Source organism: Camelus ferus, chromosome 4 (genome assembly GCF_009834535.1).
Source record: "Camelus ferus isolate YT-003-E chromosome 4, BCGSAC_Cfer_1.0, whole genome shotgun sequence".
In the NCBI taxonomy this organism is placed as follows: Eukaryota; Metazoa; Chordata; class Mammalia; order Artiodactyla; family Camelidae; genus Camelus; species Camelus ferus.
Genome location: NC_045699.1, coordinates 34,353,391 through 34,376,957, shown reverse-complemented (window position 1 = coordinate 34,376,957; position 23,567 = coordinate 34,353,391). Strand labels below are relative to the sequence as shown.

General features: G+C 44.1%; 1 protein-coding gene across 4 annotated transcripts in view; it reads left to right on the top strand.

Annotated features, from left to right (window-relative positions):
* APBA1 (amyloid beta precursor protein binding family A member 1) overlaps positions 1-23,567 on the top strand; it is a 210,048-nt gene that overhangs the window by 164,144 nt on the left and 22,337 nt on the right. For all 4 annotated transcript variants that reach the window (XM_032477804.1, XM_032477806.1, XM_032477803.1 and 1 more), the window contains exons 3-5: positions 9,409-9,504; positions 14,004-14,043; positions 17,286-17,431. In XM_032477804.1, coding sequence (XP_032333695.1) covers positions 9,409-9,504; positions 14,004-14,043; positions 17,286-17,431 — 282 coding nt within the window. The remainder of the gene's footprint in view (positions 1-9,408; positions 9,505-14,003; positions 14,044-17,285; positions 17,432-23,567) is intronic.

Here is a 23,567-nt window from a genome sequence, read left to right as displayed (position 1 = left end):
TCAGGTTCAGTGTGGCCTGAGGATGACAGTGCAGTAGGCCCGTTGGGGAGTATGTGGACCTAATGGAGAGATGAATTATAGGCGCCCTTGTTTGTCCATCACAAGTTGTGGTACATTTTAGATTCATGCAGTGAAGCTCCTTCAGAGGGAACAGATAACATCCGTTTATAGATCAGCTTTATCAGAAGACAAGTTATCCCACCTTGCAGGGGTGACTGTGGTTGGTAGTTAACTAGTCAGTGGTTTTTTTTTTTTTTTCTTTTTTTACCTTTGAGGACATGGTTTCAGAAGCTTAGAGCTCTTTAGATGGTGATAAAACGAGTGATCCATGTGGTCCCCCGACGATGAAAGCAGCCTCCATCTGAGGAGGTGGCCGCAGTGCAAGGCTCATTCTGAGCTCCAAGCTGTGCTGGTCTTCCCACAACAGCCTTGCCATGGCTTTAACAGACTTGGGATGGGGAATGGGAGCACTTTCCCTGTGGGAAAAGAGAATGGAAACAGTATTCTAACAGACAGTTCTCTCAGAATGTTCCGTTGGTATTAATTGAATCCATTATAAATGTGTATATAAAACACTTCATTAGGCCCAAGCTATTATCATTTTAATGACATAATTATGCCCTTACAATGCCTGTGTTAACTTTCCTGCTTTGCCACATTAAGGAAGTACAAATGTGCGTTGCTATTATCGTTTGAACTGAGAGTGAGTAATTACGGATTTCTTTGGCAGTTTCTTTTCAAGAAGCAAAAACATGTCTTGGAGCAAGAAAAAACTAATCATATATTTGGGTTTTTAAAAAAAATAATTCTAACATGGACTAGGTTAATGTAAAACACCTTAGATCACCAAGGGAAACAATGTACATTTATTTGAGAGAAAAGAGGAGGCTAGATAAACCAATTTGCATTGTGAAAAAGCTGTCTGAGGCCACTGGAGGGACAGAAGCCCCACCCAGCCCCCGAAACGGTTTACCAGGAGAACCAAAGCGTGTGCTGTGGCCTGGCCTAGATCACCACCCCTTTCAAAGTCTATGTCGGAAAGGGAATGGAACCTGAGTGTTCAGGCCGGACAGGAATTGAATGACCAAATGCTTGATGACAGTCTATGAAATGCCACATTTGAGAACACTTGTTCCTCCTGTGTCCACAAGACTCTTGTCATCATCTGAGGATGCAGATATGCAAGCAGTGTCTGCTGAAGGGAGACAGACCATGATCCAGAGTCAGTGGCAAGAACCCCGAGCGACACATGGGCACCAGCATCCCTGTGAGCACACAGTGAAGTGCTGCACGTGTCCAGAAACTACTCTGTCTCTGAGCCTTTTCCCTTTTCGTATTTGCTTTTGTCCTCTGATACCAAGAATTGGTGTCCATGCAGCCTTCCATAGAGTCAACACATTCACTGAACTCCTGTTGTGTATTTTATGGGGAACCCTGTATTAAGCGCCTGAAGAAGAAAATGGAAATTAACCATAAATCCTGCCTTTGTGGTGCTTATTAAAATATTGTAATTAAATGTTACCCAATAATTTTATAAAATATAAGGGAAAAAGTGATGCACCATAAGAATGGCCCAGATCAAATATAAGCAATTCTCATAGGAGAGGGATTCCTTTCCCTGAGAGTATTGGAAAATCTTCATGAAAGAGGTGACATTTGAAATGGGCCTTTGGAGAGTCGTGGGCACATGGAGTTCAGACAAGAACATGAACAAAGGCATGGAGCAGAAACTCATAGGTTATGCACAGGGAACAGAAAGGAGTGCAGTGTGGCTTGACGATAGAGAACAGGAACTGGAAGGGGGGGAAGGTGGTAAAGAAATTAAGGCCAAACCTTGGATGTCTTCAGTGGCAAGGCGAAGAGTCTAAGATTTATTCTTTAAGCAAAAAGAAACCACTAAAGTTTTTTAACTGAAGAATGACTTGCTCAGAGCTTGTTAAAACTGTGTTTAAAAATGAGAGTGGAGCGGTAGAGGGCATAGCTCAGTGGTAGATCGTGTGCTTGGCGTGCACAGGGTCCTGGGTTCAATCCCCAGTGTCTCCGTTAAGGGGAAAAAAATTAAAATTAAAAAAAATTTTAAAAGAAAGTAAACAGGTATTTAATGAGAGGTCTCTGGTTGTCCTTGTCGGTTTGGGCTGCTGTAACATGATACCATAGAGCAGGTATTAACAACAAACTTATTTCTCACAGTTCTGGAGCCTGGGAAATCGGAGATCAGGGTGCGCGCATGGTCAGCCTCTGATGTTTGCGGTTGGCCATCATCTTGCTGTGTCCTCACAGTGTGGGGAGCACAGAAAGAAGCAGCAAATCTCTCTTGTGAGGGCACTAATCCCATCATGAGAGCGCCACCCTCAGAACCTAATTACCTCCCACCTCCTGATACCACCCCACTGAGGCCTAGGGCTTCAGCATAAATGTTTGAGGGGACACAACCCCTAACATTGGTGAAGGAGGGTCGTGAGTTCTTAGTGTTCAAATCACAGGTAGTATGTTGGCTGCTTGGTGACTTAAAAAAAAAAAAAACCCAAACACCTTATGCTCAGGTTCTGAGCATTGCTCCATATAGTTGAAATTACTAAATAACTCATTCCCAGGTAGACTTAGTAAAAGTGTATTTGAAGGAATTATTTCTCCTACCCCTCGTTGCAGTGAATGTTCTATTGCTGAGTTCCCTTGGAGGAAGTGGATCTCCGTGTCCTGGGGCTCGTCGAGGTGGCTGGGGTCTTTCACCAGGTGTCCTAAACAGCGGGGGCTTTCGGTGTGTCACGGTCCCTCGTGCGCTGCGTTGTCAGTTACCACTAGAGCAGTGCACGTCACGTGATTCTCTTCTGTAAGTCAGTCACCGTAATGGCGTCATCAGCCCTCACATGGCAACAGGCTGCCTTGAATGGGAGATGGTGGGAGTGCCAGAAATTGCACACAGCCATCCTGTGCCCCGCAGTCATAGCCAGTAATGAGCTATTCTGACCAATGTACCAGTAAGACTCTTGGGGCTTATCAATTAATTTAAAGTCTTTGTGGTAGGATTTTTGTAGAGCCTTCTGTGTGCTTTTTAATTTTATCCATGAATAAAATTTTAATAAGGAAGAAAATAAGACAAGATGAAGAAAACATCCCCGTGGGTGTGTGTTGTCCTTGTGAACACTCTCCCATAGGGGTGGAATAACTGTTGTCACCGTTAGACTCTTAAAAGACACGCCAAATATTTGTTGAGTGCTTTGTGCACGCCCAGGCGCTGAGCTGACCCCGTGTGTGCATTGTCAGGGATTAATCCTCGTGTCAGCCCCGGGAGGTAGGTCATAACTGTTTTCCGCAGCTACTAGAATCAGAGAGGATGAGAATGTGCTCAAGGTCAGAGCCGTTAAGTGGTGAAGCCAAAATTCACACTCAGGTCTGCCACGGGCTGGGGCGTGAGCACTTAACCGCTTCAGCATCCTGAAAACCTTAGTTAGAATTTTACTTCTTTTGCTACAATATAAAATTAAAATGTAAGTCTGTTTCAAAGGAGAAATGTAACCTGTGTTCTCTGTAATCACCTATGCTTTTTTTTTAATTCATATTTTTTAATTAAAGTGTAGTCATTTTACAATGTTAATTTCAAGTGTACAGCAAAGCAGATGATCAACTGTGCTTTTGAAGATGGGCCCTAATATTGGAAAGCCAGATCATGGTGGCTTTGAAAACTAGACCCAGTGTCTTAGGGATTGATAAGTTGTTTTTTTTTTTAAAACCTCTGCCAACCAGCAGGCTTTTTTGTTCAGAACCTTGTAAGTCCTGGGCACTGTGGCAGGAAAGGCTTGTTTCTTCTCCACTGGGAGCCTTCTCTGACCCAGGTGGTCTCTCCTCCCTCCTGCTCGTGCCTGTTACAGCAGCTGTCATGTGACATTTTAACCGCAGAAGGGGTGGAGGGTGTGGGAGGGGTATTCCAAAGGATCCCTGTGTAAGTCTATCGTCAAAAGCCTCCTTAAAATTAATTCACTTACAGCAAAGACCAAAGTTGCAAAGTGAGTATGGGAAGAAGGGAATTTGATTAGAACTTTGAAAAACAATACTGAAAAATTACAAACGTAAGCTTAGTTTATCTTTTGATTAACATGATGTCAATTATAGTATGCTCTGCGAATTCTTAAGAGAAGTGTTGATTTGGGGAGTTGTAGTTCTCAAAAAAAAAAAAAGCCATTGAATCATACAGTAGAAGAGCTGCCTTCAATTCACAGGTGACTTGTGCAGCATGCTCAGAAATGGTCCTTTCAGTCATAAAGAGGATCGTTTCAGCAAAAATACTTAGATTCTTTTCCCAAGGGCCTCTCTTCATTATCGGATGTTCCAATCATGCTATTCTGAAGCACCTCTGGCAGCCGTTATCCTACCATTTTTCTCTGAATTGTTAACTGGTGTAACTTCCCTGCTCTTCAGTGGTCCATACCTGGTTTGAGCAGTTCTCCAGCTTTGCCACCTTCAACTTCTTGAAATTCTCCTTTTTAGTTACTTATTTTTACAGGACTTGCACTTTTACTCTGCATTGCATTTGCTGTTTTATTTTTGGTTTTGCCTAGAAACACCAGATGGTCCCAACAGTCAACAGAGACCAACTGACAAAGACTTGGACCAGATAGATGCCCGTGTCTGGGGAGGGGATTAGCATCTGGGGATGCTAGGGACTGCTACAGTGGACGCTAACCTTGTGAGTGGTTGTTTTTATGTTATGGTGACTTCTGTTTTCCCCTAGGACTCAGACAAGACACTAGTTACAGAGGACACTGTGCGTGTGTTTATGAGTCTATCTGCCCTGCTAAACCAAGAGCCCCTTGGGCACAGCCAGGGCTCAGGGCTTCCCCAGACACTAAATGAGTAAACGCCCAGGTCATTGGTGTCTTTTGGCTGTGATTCCTCCAAAAGTCTTTCAAGATCCCTGTGCAAAGCATAGCTTTGCTCTCGGTCCTGCTCAGTCTAGGGCCTTTCCGAAAAGAACGCAGTCCATTTGGAAAGAGCCAGGGGCCCCTTGACCCATGGCCTTGGGATGTTCTCAGTGTCATCCTGTCAACTTTTCTGGGTGGTAATCTTTTCTTTGAGCAGATGTCCAAGGATCAAAGAGGCTTAAGGGAAAGGAAAGGGCAAAAATGATAACCCCTCCCTCCTTTAGATCTTTCAGTTCAGTTCAGGAAATCATTCTTAAGTGCCTAGAATGTGCTGCTTCAGTGAGGACAACGGGCCAGTGACGCAAGAGGAAAATACCCTCCGGGCAGAGTAGGCAAAGTTTGTCACCAAGTGGGTCCCCAGTGACTGGTCCCTGCCCTGCTCTTGAGCTCCTCTCTCCTTTCCCTGCAGAGTTGGGCTTCCCTCCCTCCCTCTGTCTCCAGTACCTTCCAGCTCTTCCCTATCCCATCCCATCCTGCTGCATGAATACCATCCAGTTTTCATGATTCAGCTAAAGCAGTTCCTTCCCGATGTAGCACTGCTGAAACACACCCCTCCCCCTCCTATGGAATCCATCCCTCCCAACCCCGTGTCCCTAGGTATGAAGGTATGAATTAATATCCTAGCCCCCTGCCCCGGGCACTGAATTCACATGTCTGCCTCCTCCCATTATCTGGAAAGGGGTGAAGGACAGGACCACAACATCTCTTGCCTCTTGGGCCCAGTGCTAGGAACATAAGGAGGCACTGAAATGTCTGTTAAGGAATAAATGAATGATAATTACTTGTGCACTGCATTTCTCCCTTCCAAGCATATCCCAAAAGTTCGGTGAGCTATTTGCCTCACCCCTACCACCAGCAGTACTGTGTTTGCCCCTAGGAGATGGGCAGTTGGATGTTAAATGAATGATCGGCTTTCCCTTGGGATGCTTTTGTCTCCTTAGGCCTAAGGACAGGACTCTCCATCTCTTGTCCTGACACTGAAGAGCCTAAGTCTTAAGACTGAGAGCTTTGCTTTGTGGAACCCCAGGGCGGTGGCTATAAATTTAGATCATAGCTGTGAAGCGTCTGCTAGAACATAGTCTGCTGAAGACAAACTGTTGAGCTTAGAAGACCTCCTGTAATTACCGGAGCAGGGAGTTGGGGAGTCACCTTTGAACACTACCTCCTTGTAGGTGCGCCATGTGGCACGTACCTTTGTGAATTTCCAAGCCCACATTTGCTTCCCACCTTTTGGTCTCATTTGCCTAAAATTGAATATCCATCTAGCAACCCAGAAGGCATGAGACTCCAGACAGAAATACGTAATGATAGTTTTTACTTTTTTCATCGTATTTCATTGGTTAAACTTTGCCTCCAGTACCTTCTTTGAAAGTAAAAAGTATTAGCCAACTTCTGGTTTCTCTCCACTTCTGAGAATATAACAAGGCAGAAGTTGGGAGTAAGGGGCGGAGGGCTTTTAAAGCAGACATTTGCGGTGAGTTGACATGAACACCTTTGTCTGGGCTCCGTGGAGGCTTTGTCTGCTCTGAAAGCATTTGTCCACCTTGACTTTGTCAGCAATGGTGTGGTGAGGAGCAGGCTTCCACCAGGTGAGGTTCTCTCATTTGGGGACAGCTTTCTGCTTCAGATGAGCTTTGCTGAAGCGAAGGTCAGAATCTTCATCGGCAAAGACCGTTTCTGCATTTCGGAATGCAGATGTAACGTTCTACACATAACGGTGTCGGGGTCCTATATCAGAAAGAAGCTTCCCATTGACCACGAAAAACAATGTAAGAGAGTAGTTATTGACTGCTTTCCATGCAAGTGGGAAAACATGGTAAGGCTGGAAACCCCACTGACATCATTTATTCAGTAAACAATTACTGGGTGCCTACTGCTTATGAGACCCAAGGCTAGGCGTTTGGATTAAAAAGATGAGTAAGACAAGAGCCCAGCCAGAGAGCTCTTGGGCGAGGGGAGGCATACAGAGAAACAGATCATTATAAAGCCTGGCACGTGCTGCCATCACGGGTGAACAGAACCTTGGATAGAGTCTGAGAAAGCTTCAGCAAGATGAGTGCTTTGAAAGGAGAGAATGAGGAAGAACTCTCTAGATGGAGGTCACTAACTGCATGTGCAAATAGAAGGAAGCACAGGGGCTTCATTTGCAAGCAGAAGGCTAGAGCATGAGTGTCTGAGGGCAGGTGGTCCCTGATAAAGACTCCCATGAGAGGCTCAGTGAGAGCAGTGCCCACCGAAGTCACATTTGTGCATCTTGCTTGGTGTCCCATGGCGGGCGCCCGGCTCTGGTCACTGACCCTTAGTGCGGGGTCTGATCTACGTCGTCTGCGTCCCAGCCTGCTCTCCAGATAACCTGTCTCTCACATCATCCAGAGATGACCTGGTGCCTGTGATGTTGCAAAGACTCCATTTTTAAATTTGCAACAGAAAATAATTAGAGAAATAGGCTCTATGGGATTCTTTGCGAGTGTTTTTAATGAAGCTGATACATGGACCTCAAACCAAGCAATTAAAGAAAAAGCAGCTGCACTAGCTTCCCCAGGGACTAGACCTTAAAAGTCTTTGTGACAGAGAAAATTACTTGGGGAAAAAATAGACATAAATATCTAAGGAAGCTCTTCAGATTTGAAAAACTGGAAAAATGTAAAGGTATTAAATTCTTATGAAGACTTCACTAGATTAATTTTGGTGGGGGTGGGGTAATTAGGTTTATTTATTTGTTTTTAGTGGAGGTACTAGGGATTGAACCCAGGACCTCGTGTATGCTAAGCGTGCGCTCTCCCACCGAGCTATACCCCCCGACCCACTACATTAATTTTGAGAAGGCCAGACATGGAGCTAACTCAGCAAGTGCCCACCAGCTCTCTTGGGTGCCCAGTGAAAAATTCTGTGCGTTTCTTTTTAAAGGCATGCGGGGCTCCTTCCTTGCATCCAGGGACCATGGGTCTTGGGTATTTTATGTCTGATGTTACCCTAACACTCGTCCTCTTGGTTTAACTGCAGAGCAGCTGAGTTTTGCTTTTGAATGCTCAAGAGACTCCTTAGTCCTCACCTCCCTGCCCAGAATCAGGTATATGGGCTTGTGGGAAACAAATCCAGGCCTCACAGCAATAGGCTGGGACAGTATGATGTCCGTGTGAATAGTGCTGCGTTTCACCACATCATCTTTACAGTTTCCTCCATGTCAGGCTTTTAGGGAAAGATGTATTTTTTTTTAATGATTTCACACAGTGCTCTCTGAGGTCCCGCTTGTGCATTAATGTGCACCCACCCCTCCTCAGCACCACCACTTCGTGGAACATTCTCCCTTCCCCTGCAGAGGTATTTTACTGTATCTCTGTGCCTCTCCCCTGGGGCCCAGTCTCCAGAGAGCAGAAGCAGATTCAGGCTACTACTGGTACGATTTTCTTTCTTGCCCAGGACGTACATCTCCTCATTCACATCCCCATGTGTCCTCAGAGAGAGATCCTTGCGTGGGTTCGGTTTTGTGCCTTCTGGCAGACATCACCAACGAACTGTGAGGTGGTGCGTTCTTGCTCTCAGAAGACCATCACTACAGAATTCTCAAGCATCCCTGTGGGTCACCTGAAGATTCTCTTCATCCCCCAGATTTCAGGAGCACACAGAGTTGTTTGGTAATCGGCCAGGGACAGTTTTCAGTGCCCGCATTAATCTCACCCCTGTGCTTGTTTTCATTCTTTGGTGGCTCAGTCGGCAGGGATTTACGGGCCCTGCCCTGGCGCTTCATACCCGTTCCTGCAGGGTCTGCACAGCGAGCCCGAGCCCTCCACCTGGGGCAGCAGCACACCTGATGGGGACTGTGCTTTCCAAACCTTTTCTAAGCCTTATTTTTAAATATATCATTTAACAAAGAATTTTTTTTAACTCTTCTAAGAGCAGTCAAGATAACGCCGTTTGGATGCTGAAATATCTCGTGTGTTTTCAGTGGCCAGCAGATTAAACCAGACAAAATAATTGAAATCTGAACCGACTAGGAAAACGCAGGTGATGTGGTCTCCAGTCATCAAGATCAGGCCCAGCTACCTCTTTAAAAATTCATGTTTTAATTTTTCAGGTAATCTTGGGCAGGTGATTTTATAAGACATTAACGGTACCCCAAGGGTTTGAATCCTTCAATAAGAAAAAATGTTTTAAAAACAAACATTTGAGTATCACTGTTAGCTTTATTCATCCAGGGCTTTAAGTTTGATATTCAGCTTCTGCTGTGTTCAAACACTTGGCCAGGGGTAGTGGTGGGTGGGGCTGAGCTGTAAAGGCTCCTTTGAAAACATGGCAGGAATTTAAAGAAAGCTTGACAAATCCAAGCCTTTTATGTCTAGTTGGCAGTTCCTTTCCAGGGAAGTTTGCTTAAGGCTGAAATGTTCCTTCAGTGTGTGCAGCTTTCTCCTCTCTCCCCGCCCCCTGGCCCCCCAAGGCCGGGCTGTTCACCCAGTTCTCACTGTGTTTTCCTTTGCTCTCTGTGTTCTAGTCTCCATCTCCAGGCAGTTCCTCACCCCTGGGTGCAGAGTCTTCGAGCACTCCCCTTCATCCCAGTGACCCCGCGGACGCCTCCACAAATAAAGAGGTAGGGTACCACCTTGTTCCAAAAGCCACCATTCCATTATGTTTTGTTTTGTTTTTTATTGAAGCATAGTTGACTTACAATGTTGTGTTAGTTTCTGGTGTACAGCACGGTGATTCAGTTATATAGATATATATATGTGTGTGTGTGTATATATATGCTTTTTCATATTCTTTTTCATTATAGATTATTACAAGATACTGAATACAGTTCACTGTGCTATATGGTGTAGGACCTGGTTGTTTATCTATTTTATAACCCATTATGTTTTATTCTAATTCTGGTTTATGCTCTCCAGTCTCCCACAGAGCTGCCGACCCAAATTACCCTGGGGAGAAAAATTCTTATCTCTCCAGTGTGGAATTCGGTGATTAAAGCCATGCCATCCAATTTGATAGCCACTAGCCACAGACGTCTATTTTACTTCACAAATAAAATGAAAACTTTACTTCCCCGGGCACACCAGCCATTCCACGTGCTCAGCAGCCTGACTACCTGACTAGTGGCTGTTGCCCTGGAAGCAGAGATTATAGAACATTACAGAATGTTTGACTGCAGGAAGTGCTCTTAGACATTACACATCAAAAACTCTGTTCAGCATCCTTTCTCATCGTGTTACGAGCCTCGATATGTGGCATTACAGTTGCTTTGGGGTTTGGAAAATGCCCTGGTTTCTTAAATACTCATTTATTTCAGGCCCAAGTGAAATATCTTTCATGACAACAGGGTGACCACTTGTCTTGGTTTCCCTGGGGTAGTTCCAGTTCACACCTGTTTTCCAAGCAATGCATGTGGCAAACACCAGTTTCTCACTTTCTGAAGCAGTGCTGTCCAGGAGAACGTTCTACAGCGTTGGAAGTGTTCTACTTCTGTGCTGTCCTGTGTGGTCATCACTAGCCACGTGTACCTAGCAAGCCCTTGAAATATAGCCAGTGGGATCTAGGAACTGAATTCTGCACTTTATTTCCACTTTAACTCATTTAAATAGCTGTGTGTGGTGTAGCCCTAAAGTGTCACTTTGGAGGACAAATCACATGGTCACCTAACTGATGGAGGCCACGCTGAGCTCCAGTAGAGAATATTTAAGAGACAAGATGCTGCTTGCTCCCACTAGGGTTTCTGGGACTAGAAAAAGGCAGGTATTTTTCAGTGGGAGGAACCATTGCGTTCTCCAGCACCCGTTGTCCTTTTATACCCAGCTAACTGCCACTCGTGTCTACTTACAGACTAGGGTCAAGTAGACACTGGCCTGCACCATAATCCGTGTGTGGGCTCCGTTCACTCTAAATATAGATGCTGCCTCCTCAACACTGAGGATAGGCATTAAAGAGCGAAAGCACGTAATAAATGAGTCTCATTTTCCTTCCTTTTGCTAATAATTTTATGTTCAGTTCAACAAAAGAAAGCAATCTCCATTTTAATCTGAGTGGCAGATCGCTTCCAAAGGGGGCCTTAGTTAAAATTTACTGTTAAAGTGTCATTGAATACATACATTTTCCATTAAATATGCATACAGGGATAAGTATTTTTTATTAATCTGTTCATATGAAACCATACAAACATAAGGAGACCTTCTCTGAAATGACACCAGCATTAGAATTTAGATTTGAAATATACTTTGTCCTTCTCTGATCTTGATCCTCAGTCCACTGGCACAGGAGAAATGGGGTTACAGTTTCTGCTGGCCCTGTATCCCACAATTTCACCTTATACTTTATTCATAACCCATGGATCAGTGAGAACAAATGGCAAGAAGCCATCGTGATAATAACAGTAATGGAAATTACCATTACTTGAGCATTTATGGTGTTCAGGCATCAGGCCAAGCAAATCACATAGTATCTCATTTAATCCTTAAAATTATTCTGTGACGTAGGAATTATTGTCCTCATTTGTTAATGGAGGAAGCTTAGAGGTTGAGTAACTTACCTGAGGCCCCAGATCTCACAAGTGGTGGCGCCAGGTTTTGAATCCTGAGCTCTCAAAAGCCTGTGCTCTTAACACCAGAATCTGCTGTCCCTGAGATGAGGAGTACTTGCAGGTCACACACTGTACGGACAAGGTGGCTTGTATGTCACTGTTCCAATTTTCAGGCCCCCAGGTTCTGCATACAGTTTGTGTGACCTCCTGGAACATCCCAAAGATTTGGCCTTTATCTTCTTGAATGTGGCTCTATTAATTCTTTAATGTTAAGGATCAACTAATGTTCATCTCTGTCCACATATGAGAAAACAAAGGGCTAATCAGACATCTGAATATTCAGCATTTGATTATTCATCAGATGTAATAAGCAAGGCAAATTTGTTAGTTTTTCGGTTCCTACAGGACTTGGCACATGTTTCTGCATATCTTTAGAAATAATGATGAAAATCCTCTTTGTGTGCAGTAATTAGAGATTCTTTCATTTCACAAAACTCTTTCTTTAAAAAGAAAAATTTACTACCCTAGAGACTAAAGAAAGCCAGTCATGAGCTCATGAATAGAGAAGTGAATGTACCAAATGCCCTCTGTGGTGGCTCTAAATAAAACAACAGCTTTCAGAACTATAGACTAATGCAATTTTTTTGTAGCTTCTGCTAAAATCTGGACAGTGTCCTTGAGATTAACATTCAGAAAAGTACCCTAAGTGCCCAAGAAAATCTGAATTGGCTTCTTGGATGTACCTGGAGGCTAAATCATTTTGATTAAACAAAGGAAAACCATCATTACCCCTAGATGCTGAGGGCAGGGATGGGGAAATGGTTGGGGAATAATAATCTGAAAGTTTGTGACCCTCACTCCTGAAGAAGCTAACTTTCATCTGCATACCATGAATTCATGGATTTTTTTTCTTTAAACCAACAGAATTTAAGCCAAGAGGCCCTCCACTGGGTCTGTCTTGTCACTTGGGTAAATTGAAAGTAAAATTAATGTAAAGCACCACTGAAATTGGAGTTCTCGTTCCCCTTAACCACATATCTTAGCTTTCACTAGGTGTGCATTTTTCCATAAATGCATTAGCAGCCAGTAACCTTTCATTCCCGGTGGATTTGTGTCCTTAGTTTCTGTAAAAGTGATCCTTTCTGAAACCCAAAACCCACCCTCTGTGTGAGGAACCCTTTCATCCCAGTGGGCACATCTGCAGCAGGTGTACTGAGATTGCCCTGCGTGGGGTATTGTGTGATTAGTGTTGGATTCTTGTCATTGTCCTGAATTAAGCAGAGTCTGAAAATCAGGTTTGACTGCCTCCAGTTTTTCACATAACAACACTGCTGTTTTTTTTGAATGTCATACACAGATTAACTCATTAATCATCCCTTTGCTATTCCCATCTTCCAAGTGAAGAACACTATAAAGTGCTGTGATACGGAGTTGCTTCCCATGATATCCCAGCCGTCACCCAGGGCCCTTCACTCTGCCAGCCCACAAGGCACCCCAGAGTGTGCCATCCATTCAAGTCAACCCATAGAGTAGCTGTGTTGTCTTCTTCTGAAAGGCACATATTTAAATGATCACCTAACACCTGGTAGCTTCTTAGCAATGAAAATCTCTAGGCTTTCTGAGGGTAACCTTTGGCCATGCAAACCCTAATTTTGCCCATTTTAGGGACTCTTGTGTTTTACCTTAGCTTTCCACTCCTGCAATGCTCACATCACCCTGCTCCAGACATACCAGCTGCAAATTCTGTTACTGGTTGAAGCAGGAAAGAATTATCTAACTCTTACTCCACTCAGAGTTATCTCTAGGACAGTCGTGTTAGTTGTGAAAGGAACCAAGTGGTAAGTATTACTCCTCTGAGAGCTAGCATTTTAAGTGCCATCCAGTCAGGTTCTAGAAGGTTTCTAGCTGATTATATCCACTTCCAAGGATGCTATTGGGAGTCTGACCTTTTCTGTGAGGTGTTACTTAATATAAGAAATTCCAAGGTTTTTAAATGACTTCTTTGTTTATTGTGTTCTTATTTTAAGGTAACACACAATAATGACTTATGTAATGGAATTTTTTAACTGAAATAAATCAGTAAGAGATGAAAGGGAGAGATTAAAAACTTGCAGCCATTTTTAGCACAGTGAGAGATCAGTGCAGCAAAGTGGAATAAAATTCTCCAAGCGAATTCTTAATTTTAACATATAATCATTTCGTTGGTGCTTTTGCTAATCAGCAGTTTCTCACTCAGACACCCAGATTCTTAAGAATACAAACTGAGCCCTTTTTATTGCTATTACTGATTATGAATTTTGGTCCATGATTTAGTCTTTAAGATGACAGACATCTCTCTGATTGTGGAAGGCAGGATTTTCAGATTATCTAAAATATGAATGGATGGTTCTGGGCTTTGAGTGACCTTTAACAATAAATGTGTATGTTTATTCACACTTTACTTTCTGTAGCCAAAAACGATTGACAGCTGGTTAATATCTGCCATTGGTGATGTATTTATTTTTCAAGTCGTGTGGATGGTTGTGTTAATACATTTTTCATCATGCTTTGCCCTTTTTGAAACCTCTTTGTCTTAATTACAGTCAAGAAAAAGCTTGGCTTCATTCCCAACCTACGTTGAAGGTAAGAACTGAAAAGGAAATATTGAACACTGAGTCGTTCATGAATCTTTTAGCATTTGAAGCCCTGGGCCATGAAATGCTAGTGGGGAAGAAAGGCCACAAAGTCGCTTATTCATTGTCTTAAGTCTTAGAATCTTAGATTAAAAGAACAATAGCTGTGACCCTCTCAAGACCCTGCTCCCTGCCTTTGCTGATTCCATCCGGGAGACTCTGCGGCTAGAGTGAGGCTGGTGTGAGGCGGGGGGCTTTGCCCAGCCTAGAACTGGCCACAGTGAATTCAAAATCCAACAAGCTCCCTTACCTGTGGTCCGGTGCACCTCTTGAATCCCTCAAGGACCATTCAGGTGGGAAGGAGGTTTAACTAAGGGAGAAGTTTGGGTTCTCTTCACTTAAAAAAAAATTTTTAAAAGACCTTCCCAATAATTCCTGTCTCTTGCTTGGATGAGCTAGTAACAGTAACGTCAAGTACTTACTCTCTGCCAGGTACTGTTCTAAGCACTTTCCGTGTAATAACTGATTGAACCCTCCCGTCGATCTTGTAAAGTGGGTTTGAGTGTTATCTCCATGTTGTGCATGAGAGAGCTGAGACATGGAGGGCGTGCACAACTTTCCCAGGGTCCCTCAGAGGAGCAGAGCAAAGCCACGAACCAGCAGTGTGACCCCACAGTTGTCCCTGTAATCTATTTTGTATGCAGGGCTGCCACTCAGGTTATTCCCTGCACAGGGGCATCCCATAGTAGGCCAGGTGGGGCCGGACGCCATCCAGGCTCGGCACCCAGCTTGAGGTCAGACCACACAAATGGGTCAGTGCCACTGACTCTACCAGGGAGGATGGCAGATGATCTGGGGGCAGGGCGCACTGTCATTTCCTTGAAGAAGGATTTTCTGGGAGCCAGAGGATGCCCAGACAGCATTTTTGGCCTTTGAAGCCTGTGTGTGAATAGTCAGTGTGTTCCACTGCTCAAGAATGAACTACTTGGACTCATAAACCTTCCTGAACCCTTGGGCTTGAAGCCCAGACAAGCTCATAGGTTCGGTTTTTACCCAAGTTTCTTTCTTGAGTAACCTGGAAATTATTTGCACCATTTTTGCAAAGCTCCAAAACTCCACAAGAACACCTTGGGGAGTTTTTAGATGTTTGGAAACTATTCTTCTTCATATCCATTCCTCCAGGCCTAGAGGTTTTCAAGCTCAGCATTGACATGAGTGTGAAGATATACTGTGTGTGCTTGTTCACCTGCAGAGCAACACACAGGCATCGCTGACGGGGAAAGCCTGCGATTCCTTGATTTAGGACCATTATAGCTTCAATTTTTTTTTTAACTTTTAAAAGAATACGCTAGCACTGACCCTAAAATGAGCTTAGGAAACGAGGGCTTTTTTTGTGAGTGTTATACGGTGACATTTGATTCTAGTCAGTTTCCGTGGAGGATAATTGACATAAGGTCATATCTTGAATTTATATGTGTTTAGGTCCAATATTTCTCTTGGCTGCTTGACATTTATACAGCCATTTAAATATTATCTGGGTTGCTCTTAAACATATCTGCATATCTATACTTACTGTGGTCGAAGAGAGACCCTTTTCAGTAACTAGAGCTAAATTCAGTGATGAATGTATGATATTGGGAGTTCTGTAGAGAAGATATTTCATTTTTGTTCTCTTAACATTCATTATTTTCCCCAAATAAATAAATAAAAGTTTCTTAAAAGTTGCTGTCCCAGATGAGATCTCTTTTTTCTCAGTCGCTGGTTGGCAAAAATGATTATGTTTATATAATGTTGTGAACCCATTTACAAGGCATAGGGTGGGCCCAAGCTTGTCCACATATGATTTTATTTAGACAGTGCTTCCCTGCTATACGACAAATGTTGTACATTGGAAATGACCTGAATCCTTCTCACATCTATAAAAGTTTCAGGGTAGAAAGCACGTGGCTGCTGAGAACCTTGTAAATGACTGGTATGTAGTGGAGGCAGGTTTGTCTGGGTACCATTCAATGTTTGCCCAGAAGTCCTTCTCAGAAAGACTGAGAATCGAAAAAATAAACAGGTTTCCTTATTTAATTACTACATAGATGCTTTGTGAACACGGCCTTTTGTAAAACATTGTTAATTTCTTTTTTTCCACCACCACCTTGGTTTTAGGGAAGGGAATAGATTGTTTTAGGTCTGTACCCTGATAAGTAGCTTATTCTGGGAAGCAGCTGTTAAGCTCAAGATGAGCTTGATGTGTAAGGATAAAAATAAAAGCCATTTCAGATTAGCTCTCCAAGAGGAAAAAGCAAATTGTTTCCATTTCAAGTTATCTAATTTGAAACCCTGAAGTTTTAGCAGTGGGCTTTAAGGAAAATATATACGTTTCCATTTTGTAGAATTAAAATGCCTTTCTTAGTGCGTCTGTTGGAAAGTTATATGTTAGCCCCAAACATGTTTTAATTTCCAGTAGGATTTACAAGTGATTGTGGTTAGAATCAGATGCCCCCAATTTAAAATATTTAAAGTTTGATTTAAAAGTCTGGTCAATGAGAACAGAAAATTCGGATTTCCCTTGGAATTGATATATGTGTGGATGCAGGCTGGGAACAATATAGCCTGTAAGTCGGGGAGGTTGACAGCATTAGACCATGGCTTTGGGGTAATATCTCTCTTACAGAATTGAGGTCAGAGGCCATTATAGGAATCCAAGCAATCTGAAACCCATGCCCATTTTTCTGATTTATAAAATTTGTTTCTCCCATTATGAATAAAATAAATGGGGGGTGGGGAACATGAATGGGTGGCCGGTAAAGGAATGGCTGTGAAACGAAGTTTTCTAATAAGACAGCCTTCTGCTCACCCAAGCGTGTGTCCAGCAAACATTTATTTGATACCCACTGGGTGACCGATACTGACTAGACACAGGAGAGCCAGAGACAAATGTGACGTGCTCTTTGCCCTCAAAGAGCTCACAGTCTAACAGATGAAACAATATCCTTTATCCCTGAATTTTGTTTAATGTTTAAATATTCACACTGCTTCTCACAGTAAATGGACCTAAGAAGTAATTGTTCCTTCTATTTGAAAACGAGGGCTGAGTGAAGGTAGACCAGAGGGATGCCTTAGATTAGCAGGAGGTGGCACCTACTCTGGGGTCCCTAGAACTGGCCCACCTGTGCTAGTGCCGAGCAGCAGGGGAGAGGTGGCTTGGATGGGGACATGGCAGTGGCCTCTCTTACCACCGTGGCTCTGTGTGTGTTACAGTTCCTGGACCCTGTGACCCCGAGGACTTGATCGATGGAATCATTTTTGCTGCCAATTACCTCGGCTCCACCCAGCTGCTCTCAGACAAAACTCCCTCCAAAAACGTGCGCATGATGCAGGCACAGGAGGCAGTGAGCAGGATCAAGGTGAGGGGCGCCGTGTGCTCCGAGGGGGCGGTGGCAGGTGTGGGCCCCTGAGCCGTCCACAGGGGGCACCTCACCCCTCGTGGATCTAGTCCCGAGTTTAGAAGAGAGTAGACGGAAGTGACATGGCAAGCGGTGCTCATGTACCTGCTAACAGTCCTAACAGGAGAAAGGTTTCCAAAGTGTGCTGGAGTCTTGATGTATAAGTACCATGTATTTTGGTTGTCCTTAGTGGCCAGTCTTGAGGAGAAAGTACATATGATCACAGCTTAGAAAAGTTGAGATGATGCGGAAGGACAGTGTTTAAGTGTCGTAGTTCCAACATGAGAGCTGTGTCACTGCACTTCCAGTGGCAGGTAGAGATCGGTGACTGAAACATTTGTGTTACGGTGTGACGCAAACTGTGTCTCACTGCTTTTGAACTGGTTGATCCCATTCAAGCCAGACGGAACTGGCTTGCTTCACAGAAGGCAAACCATTTGATCAAATCTACCCTGGCTAGTCTGAACCACATCAGTGAAAGGCTAACCTAGTTCAAACCAGTCATAACCTGTCTGGATCTGTTGTGTCAAGATTTAAAAGGAGCGAGCCTGTTTGCTCCCTGAAGAACGACTTTTGTCTAGTTGAAATCATTCACAGCTAGTTTGAACCAGCCAGAACTGGTTGGATTTCATTGGAAATGCAGAGCTCTAGAACTTTCACCCTGATGCCAATACCACCTAGAATTATGGACAAGCCCAGGGTGATAGGGACCCTTAGGTGGCACCATGTGGTTCGTGTGCCATGGAGTGCCGCCAGCACCTTGGGCCAGAACAAAGCAACTGTCTGCCCTGAAAAAGGTCCTGAAGATGCCTGAGACCAAAAACTGCGTGTTGCTTTGAGATGAGTTTTCCCGAGGTTCTGTCGATTGGCTCCTGATGGGTAGCCCTTGACGCCTGCAGATAGTCTCTCTGCCCTTCCGCTGCCCTGCGACATGTGTGAGGGGGGACCAGTCACCTGAGTGCAGAGCAGCCCGCGGGGAGGACTCCCGCACCCCCGGACCACACCCACCCAGGGCCACGTGTACTGTGCGTGGTACCTTCTGACTTCCACAGTGGTTTCTGAGAGTGTTCTTTCTCCAGCAGCCTGATGAGAAACCAGAAAGTTTACTCTGAAGCTTCAGAGGATTGGTATCCAGAAGTTCCACAGGTCATTTGAACAAAAAATTTCATGTCTTTGTCAATCAAAACCAGCGAGACAGTGGCTCTCTGATTATAAATCCATGTTAGACCTGCCTAGAGCAGAGTAAGCATCAGGAAAGCATGTATTTATTTTAACAGCAAATTACTGTAGTGTGAGGAATTCATTACAGTGTGGTAAGATTCAATGGTTGCATTTCATTTATAAGTATCATTTTATGGTGTGTTTCTATGCATCTGAAGGAACTGTTGCCTGTCATTAAATATTTTCTGCCTCGTGTTCCTTTTACATCCATTTAAATGGCTGTCAGATTGTTTGCCTTTATACCCAGCCTGATGCTTTTTCAAATCGTAAGTGGAGAAGGCTGCATGCATTTAGAACCCACAGTTTATTTCTGTGCCCCTAGAAAGTTAGCGATTGTGCACAGGGAACTGAGGGGCCGAGAGAATTTCTCCATGTTACTCGGGCGGTCTCAGGAGGGGCGTGTGCCACGTGCTTAGCATCCCCTCCTTCTCTGAGGGAGGCGGTGCCACTCTTTTTCCTGAAGAGAAGCTGACCTTTCAGGAATGAGTTACTCTAGGCCACCTCTAGAGGGATGCAGAGCAGAATCAGGCTATAGGTATTTTATCGCCACGTCCCTCCAGGGAGGAAGGGGCCAAAAAAGCTTTGTGGATTTCTTTGGAAATCCATTTAGAAATAATACCCTCACCACAAACTGATGAGTAATTTCTGGCTTGGTGTTTCCACCTACAAAGAGAGAGAGGAATTCCCCTCTTTCTTTTTCTGATTCCTCTTCCTCCCTCCCCACGGGGATCCCACCGTGCCCCTCTTTCCTCTGCCTCCATTGTTTGTATGACCCGGCGATGTGAGTGAGACCCACCTCGCCAGGCGTCCAGCTGTGGCCGTCTGTGTGTTTGTGGTGCCCCTCTCTAAGCAAGCACTCAACCTGACACTCGGGTTTCCACTTCAAAGCAGGCTTTAATTTCGGGTCTGTCCGTCGATGACAGAGTGTTTGTCACTCACATAGCACCAAGTGTGGACTGGAATTAAATAGTGATATTGGATTTATACTTGGAGTCTTAAGAATTACAATCCTCTTAATCTAACAAAGACCTTGTAGATACATTTGCCTAGGTGGGGAGAGAATTTGGAGTTCTGGTTTAGCTAGATATGAATTTGGCTCAAACAGCAAACTGTCCTTGTGCAGGATCCTGTGATAGGCATCTCAGGAGATAAAAATCAGCCCAGACCCAGTCCTTGACCCTGAGAAACATGCAGTCTAATAAGGGAGGCAAGAGGGGTGTTTAGGTAACAATAACACTAGGCAGGCCGAGGAATCTGAAATTAAAAGACGTTTCCATCTAGCAAAAATGTAGGAAATAAGATGCGTCTGAATGCAGTAGCAGAATTAGAGGACATCTGTCATTTTTGTAAAGTTTTTTTTTTTTCATCTTTGCATCTTCTCTAACGTATCCTTTCTGGCTTTTGTTCATCATTTTTGAGAGGTAGCCATATCCTTCCAGGAAGCCCCCATATGATTCAGAAATTTTCTCAAAGTGGGGATCCCCAGTCAGCAGCAGCCCCTGGGAATTTGTTTAAAATGCAGATTCTCAGGCTCCGCCCCTGTCAGAAACTCATGGGGGTGGAGCCCAGGAATCTGTACTGGGAGCTTCTGTCCTCCAGCTGTGCCGGCACGTTCCAGTCAAGCCAAGGGCTTCTCAGTGATGGGGCTCCTTTGGCAAATAAGCTCAAGAAATGCCGCAGAACAGACCTTTCTGGATATTTGCCACGTACGTTTTCCTGTTAAAGGCTCTGAGAAGTCCTGCCCTAAGGAGATTTAATTCAGTCTGTTTAACCGGACGCTTCCACAATTACTTGAATGCAGAATACATTACTGTGATACCGCATAGTCTTGGTGATAGGACTGTCTTAAACCTGTTTTAGGAAAAACTTCTGGAGAGAACTTTGCCCTCCATACTGTCAGTCTCTAAAGCGCCCGAGGCAGACACCCACTTCCCCCAGCCCCCAGTGTGGGAACCATGCCTTAACCCTCCCTAGAGAGCCAAGCTTGAAGCCCATGCAGCTCCCTCACTTGCCTGCCTTTCTCTCCCTGCATCTCCATGCTCCATTCCACCCTCATTCCCACCTCGTTCTCTGCTCTTCGCCTGGAAGGCGGGGGGACCTACTGACCGCTGCCTGAGCCACAGAAACTGCTTCGTGTCCATGCAGAGTGTGGTATATGGGTCTCCATTTTCTTTATACATTTATGAAGCTCACAAATAGCATTTGATTTTTTTGGGGGTCCATACGTTTTTGTAAGAAGCATTCATTATCAAATATTCTTATATCTGTCTTTACTAGCCTGCCCCAAAAGATGAGGTTTTTTTTTCATTCTTTTATGGAAACATTTTCTTTAAGTGTTAAATATTATGTTTTAATTGTAGATTAAAATTTCTATCCATGTAGCTTTGTCTAAACCATCTGATTTCCCATCTGACTTAAAAGAAGTTGATGGTTGATAAAGAAGATACTGGCACTTAGAATAGACCCTTCATGTACATGATCTCATTTATGCCTCCACGTGGAGGGGGTGGGGAGTCTCGTGAGGTGGGTATTATTAACTCCATTTTACAGACAGACTGAGGGATTTATAGAGGAGAAACTTGTCCAGATGGCACAAGAGCAATTTAGAATGTAGAGTGAGAATTCCAGGGTTTGAATATCTGTTCTGCCACTTAATAGCTGTGTGACCTTGGGCAAGTTAATTAGCCTCTCTGTGCCTCGATTACCTCTTCTGAAAGATGAGGGTAATGTAGCGCCTACCTCACAGAGTTGCTGTAAGCTGTTACATTGATTGATGTGAACTGCTTAGAAGGACACTGGCACATACCAAGTGCTCAGTGAATGTCAGCTGGGGAAAGAAAAGCTAGACTAGTCGGGAGGATCCCCGGCATGACTAACCTGGAGAGTCTGAAAACAGCAGGTACTCAGTACACTTTGTGGATCGAGCGATTGGATGGACAGTGCCACGTCCTTTGAACCACAGCCTGCTGGGTGGTAAGCCATAGTCAGTCTCCTAAGACACGAGGATTTCAGTGGATGTTGTCATTCCTTGCTTCAAGGTGTGTGCTGGCCTTAAGGTTCCCTTAGACCTTTCCCTGCTGCTCCAGTTTCTCCTTCTGGCCCCAATCTCATCATCATTTCCAATGTTATATCTAAATTTTTAATGCTAATTTGTTTCAGGGCACTGGAATTTCATACGTGATTTCAAGGTGGTATTACTCTAAGTGCATAAGATATTTTTTAACTTCATAAAAATCGTCTCAGAATGCCTTTCATGAAACTCAGTTTGCCTTCTGAATCCTCTTCCTCATCACTCATTCCAGTATAAGAAACCAGAATTTGGGCATTCCATTGGTGGCAGACTTACTTTCCCTTGAAAAGGGCCCTTTCAGATCACTCTTCCCTAGAGTGGAGAATTCTGACCAGTAGCTGTTAGGTTTGGGTATCAAATAATGAAATTGGTGCATTACTGCCATACCCTTTCAGGGGAGGTAGGAAAAGACAGGCAGATCAGACGCTCACATCAGTCATCTGTCTTGAGGATTCTAAGTGGTGCGGATCAGAACACCCCCAGCAGGACTCTCAGATTCCACCCAGGAACCTCTGTGCCGTGGCATCAGGACCACTCCTCAGAGGCGGAAATAATCCCACTATCACGTGCAGCAGTTAGGATAACGCTTGCAGTTGCTGCCTTCAGACTTTTCCAGAGAAGACTGTTGACCATGAACTCCTGACCACCAGTAAGAGCCGTGGGGTGGCTGTGTGGGAGCGGGGCTGTCCGAGTTTCCTAGCTGCACCAGAGATGAGCTGTGTGGTGTTTGGATGGCTGATGCATCCAGTTTCTTCACGATGAGGTAGCACAGACCACACATCTTAGTTAGTAATGAAGTAGTGCCGTGCTGCTGAGAGCAAGAGCTTTGCTACCAGGTGAGTACCGAGCAGCACAGGGAGCAGTTAGTTCTTCCTGCGCCCCACCCCCAGCACCATGACGGTGCCCGTGGTTTGGCCATCAACTCACCATGATTTGCGCAAGATCTGTGTATACATAGTATTCAAAGCCGAGAGATTGCATCCTGATGTAGGTAAATTACAACCATCTAACATCATAATCATATAAGAGCAAACACAAATAGAGTGCTTGTAATGCCCAGGCACTGTTCTGACACCGTGGTCTATACAGTAGACATTTCAACAACACAGGTCCTCTTAAATGCGGGTTTTTTCTGATAGTAAATACTACAGTGCTGTACGGCCTGAGACTGCTTGAATCCAAGGACGCAGCACTGTGGATACAAAGGAAGCGAACTGCATATACAGAGGGCCAACTCTAAGTTACATGGGGACTTCTGACTCTGCAACAGGTGGCACCCGTAACCCCCACATTGTTCAAGGGTCAGCTGTATATGTTTTATCCTCAGAACAGCCCAATGAAGTAGATACTGTTTTTATCCCCATTTGACAGTTGAGGAAAATGAAGCACAGAGACGTTAAATGGCTTGTTCCCAGTTACACAGCTAGTAAGTAGCAGAGCCAGCATTCAGTTTCTAAAGTCTGACCCCAGACTTTCTGCCTTTATCAACTATGCTGTCTTGACTACTACATCCGTTTCTAGTTAGGGATAGACTATATTAATATTATACAAATTTAAGGCCAGAAGTAATACTAGACATAAAGAGGGAGAACAGTAAATTCAGAAATCAGTAACAAAAGGATAGTTAGGAAATCTTCAAATGTATTAAGTTAAGAACACAGTTCTAAATAAGGTTCACAGAAGAGATCACAGTGGAAATTAGAACATGTTTTGAATGAAACAATAATTAAATTGCAATATATCAAAATTTGTGGAATACAGCTAAAGCAGAGATTAAGAGGAAGATTCATAGCTTTATGTAAATAT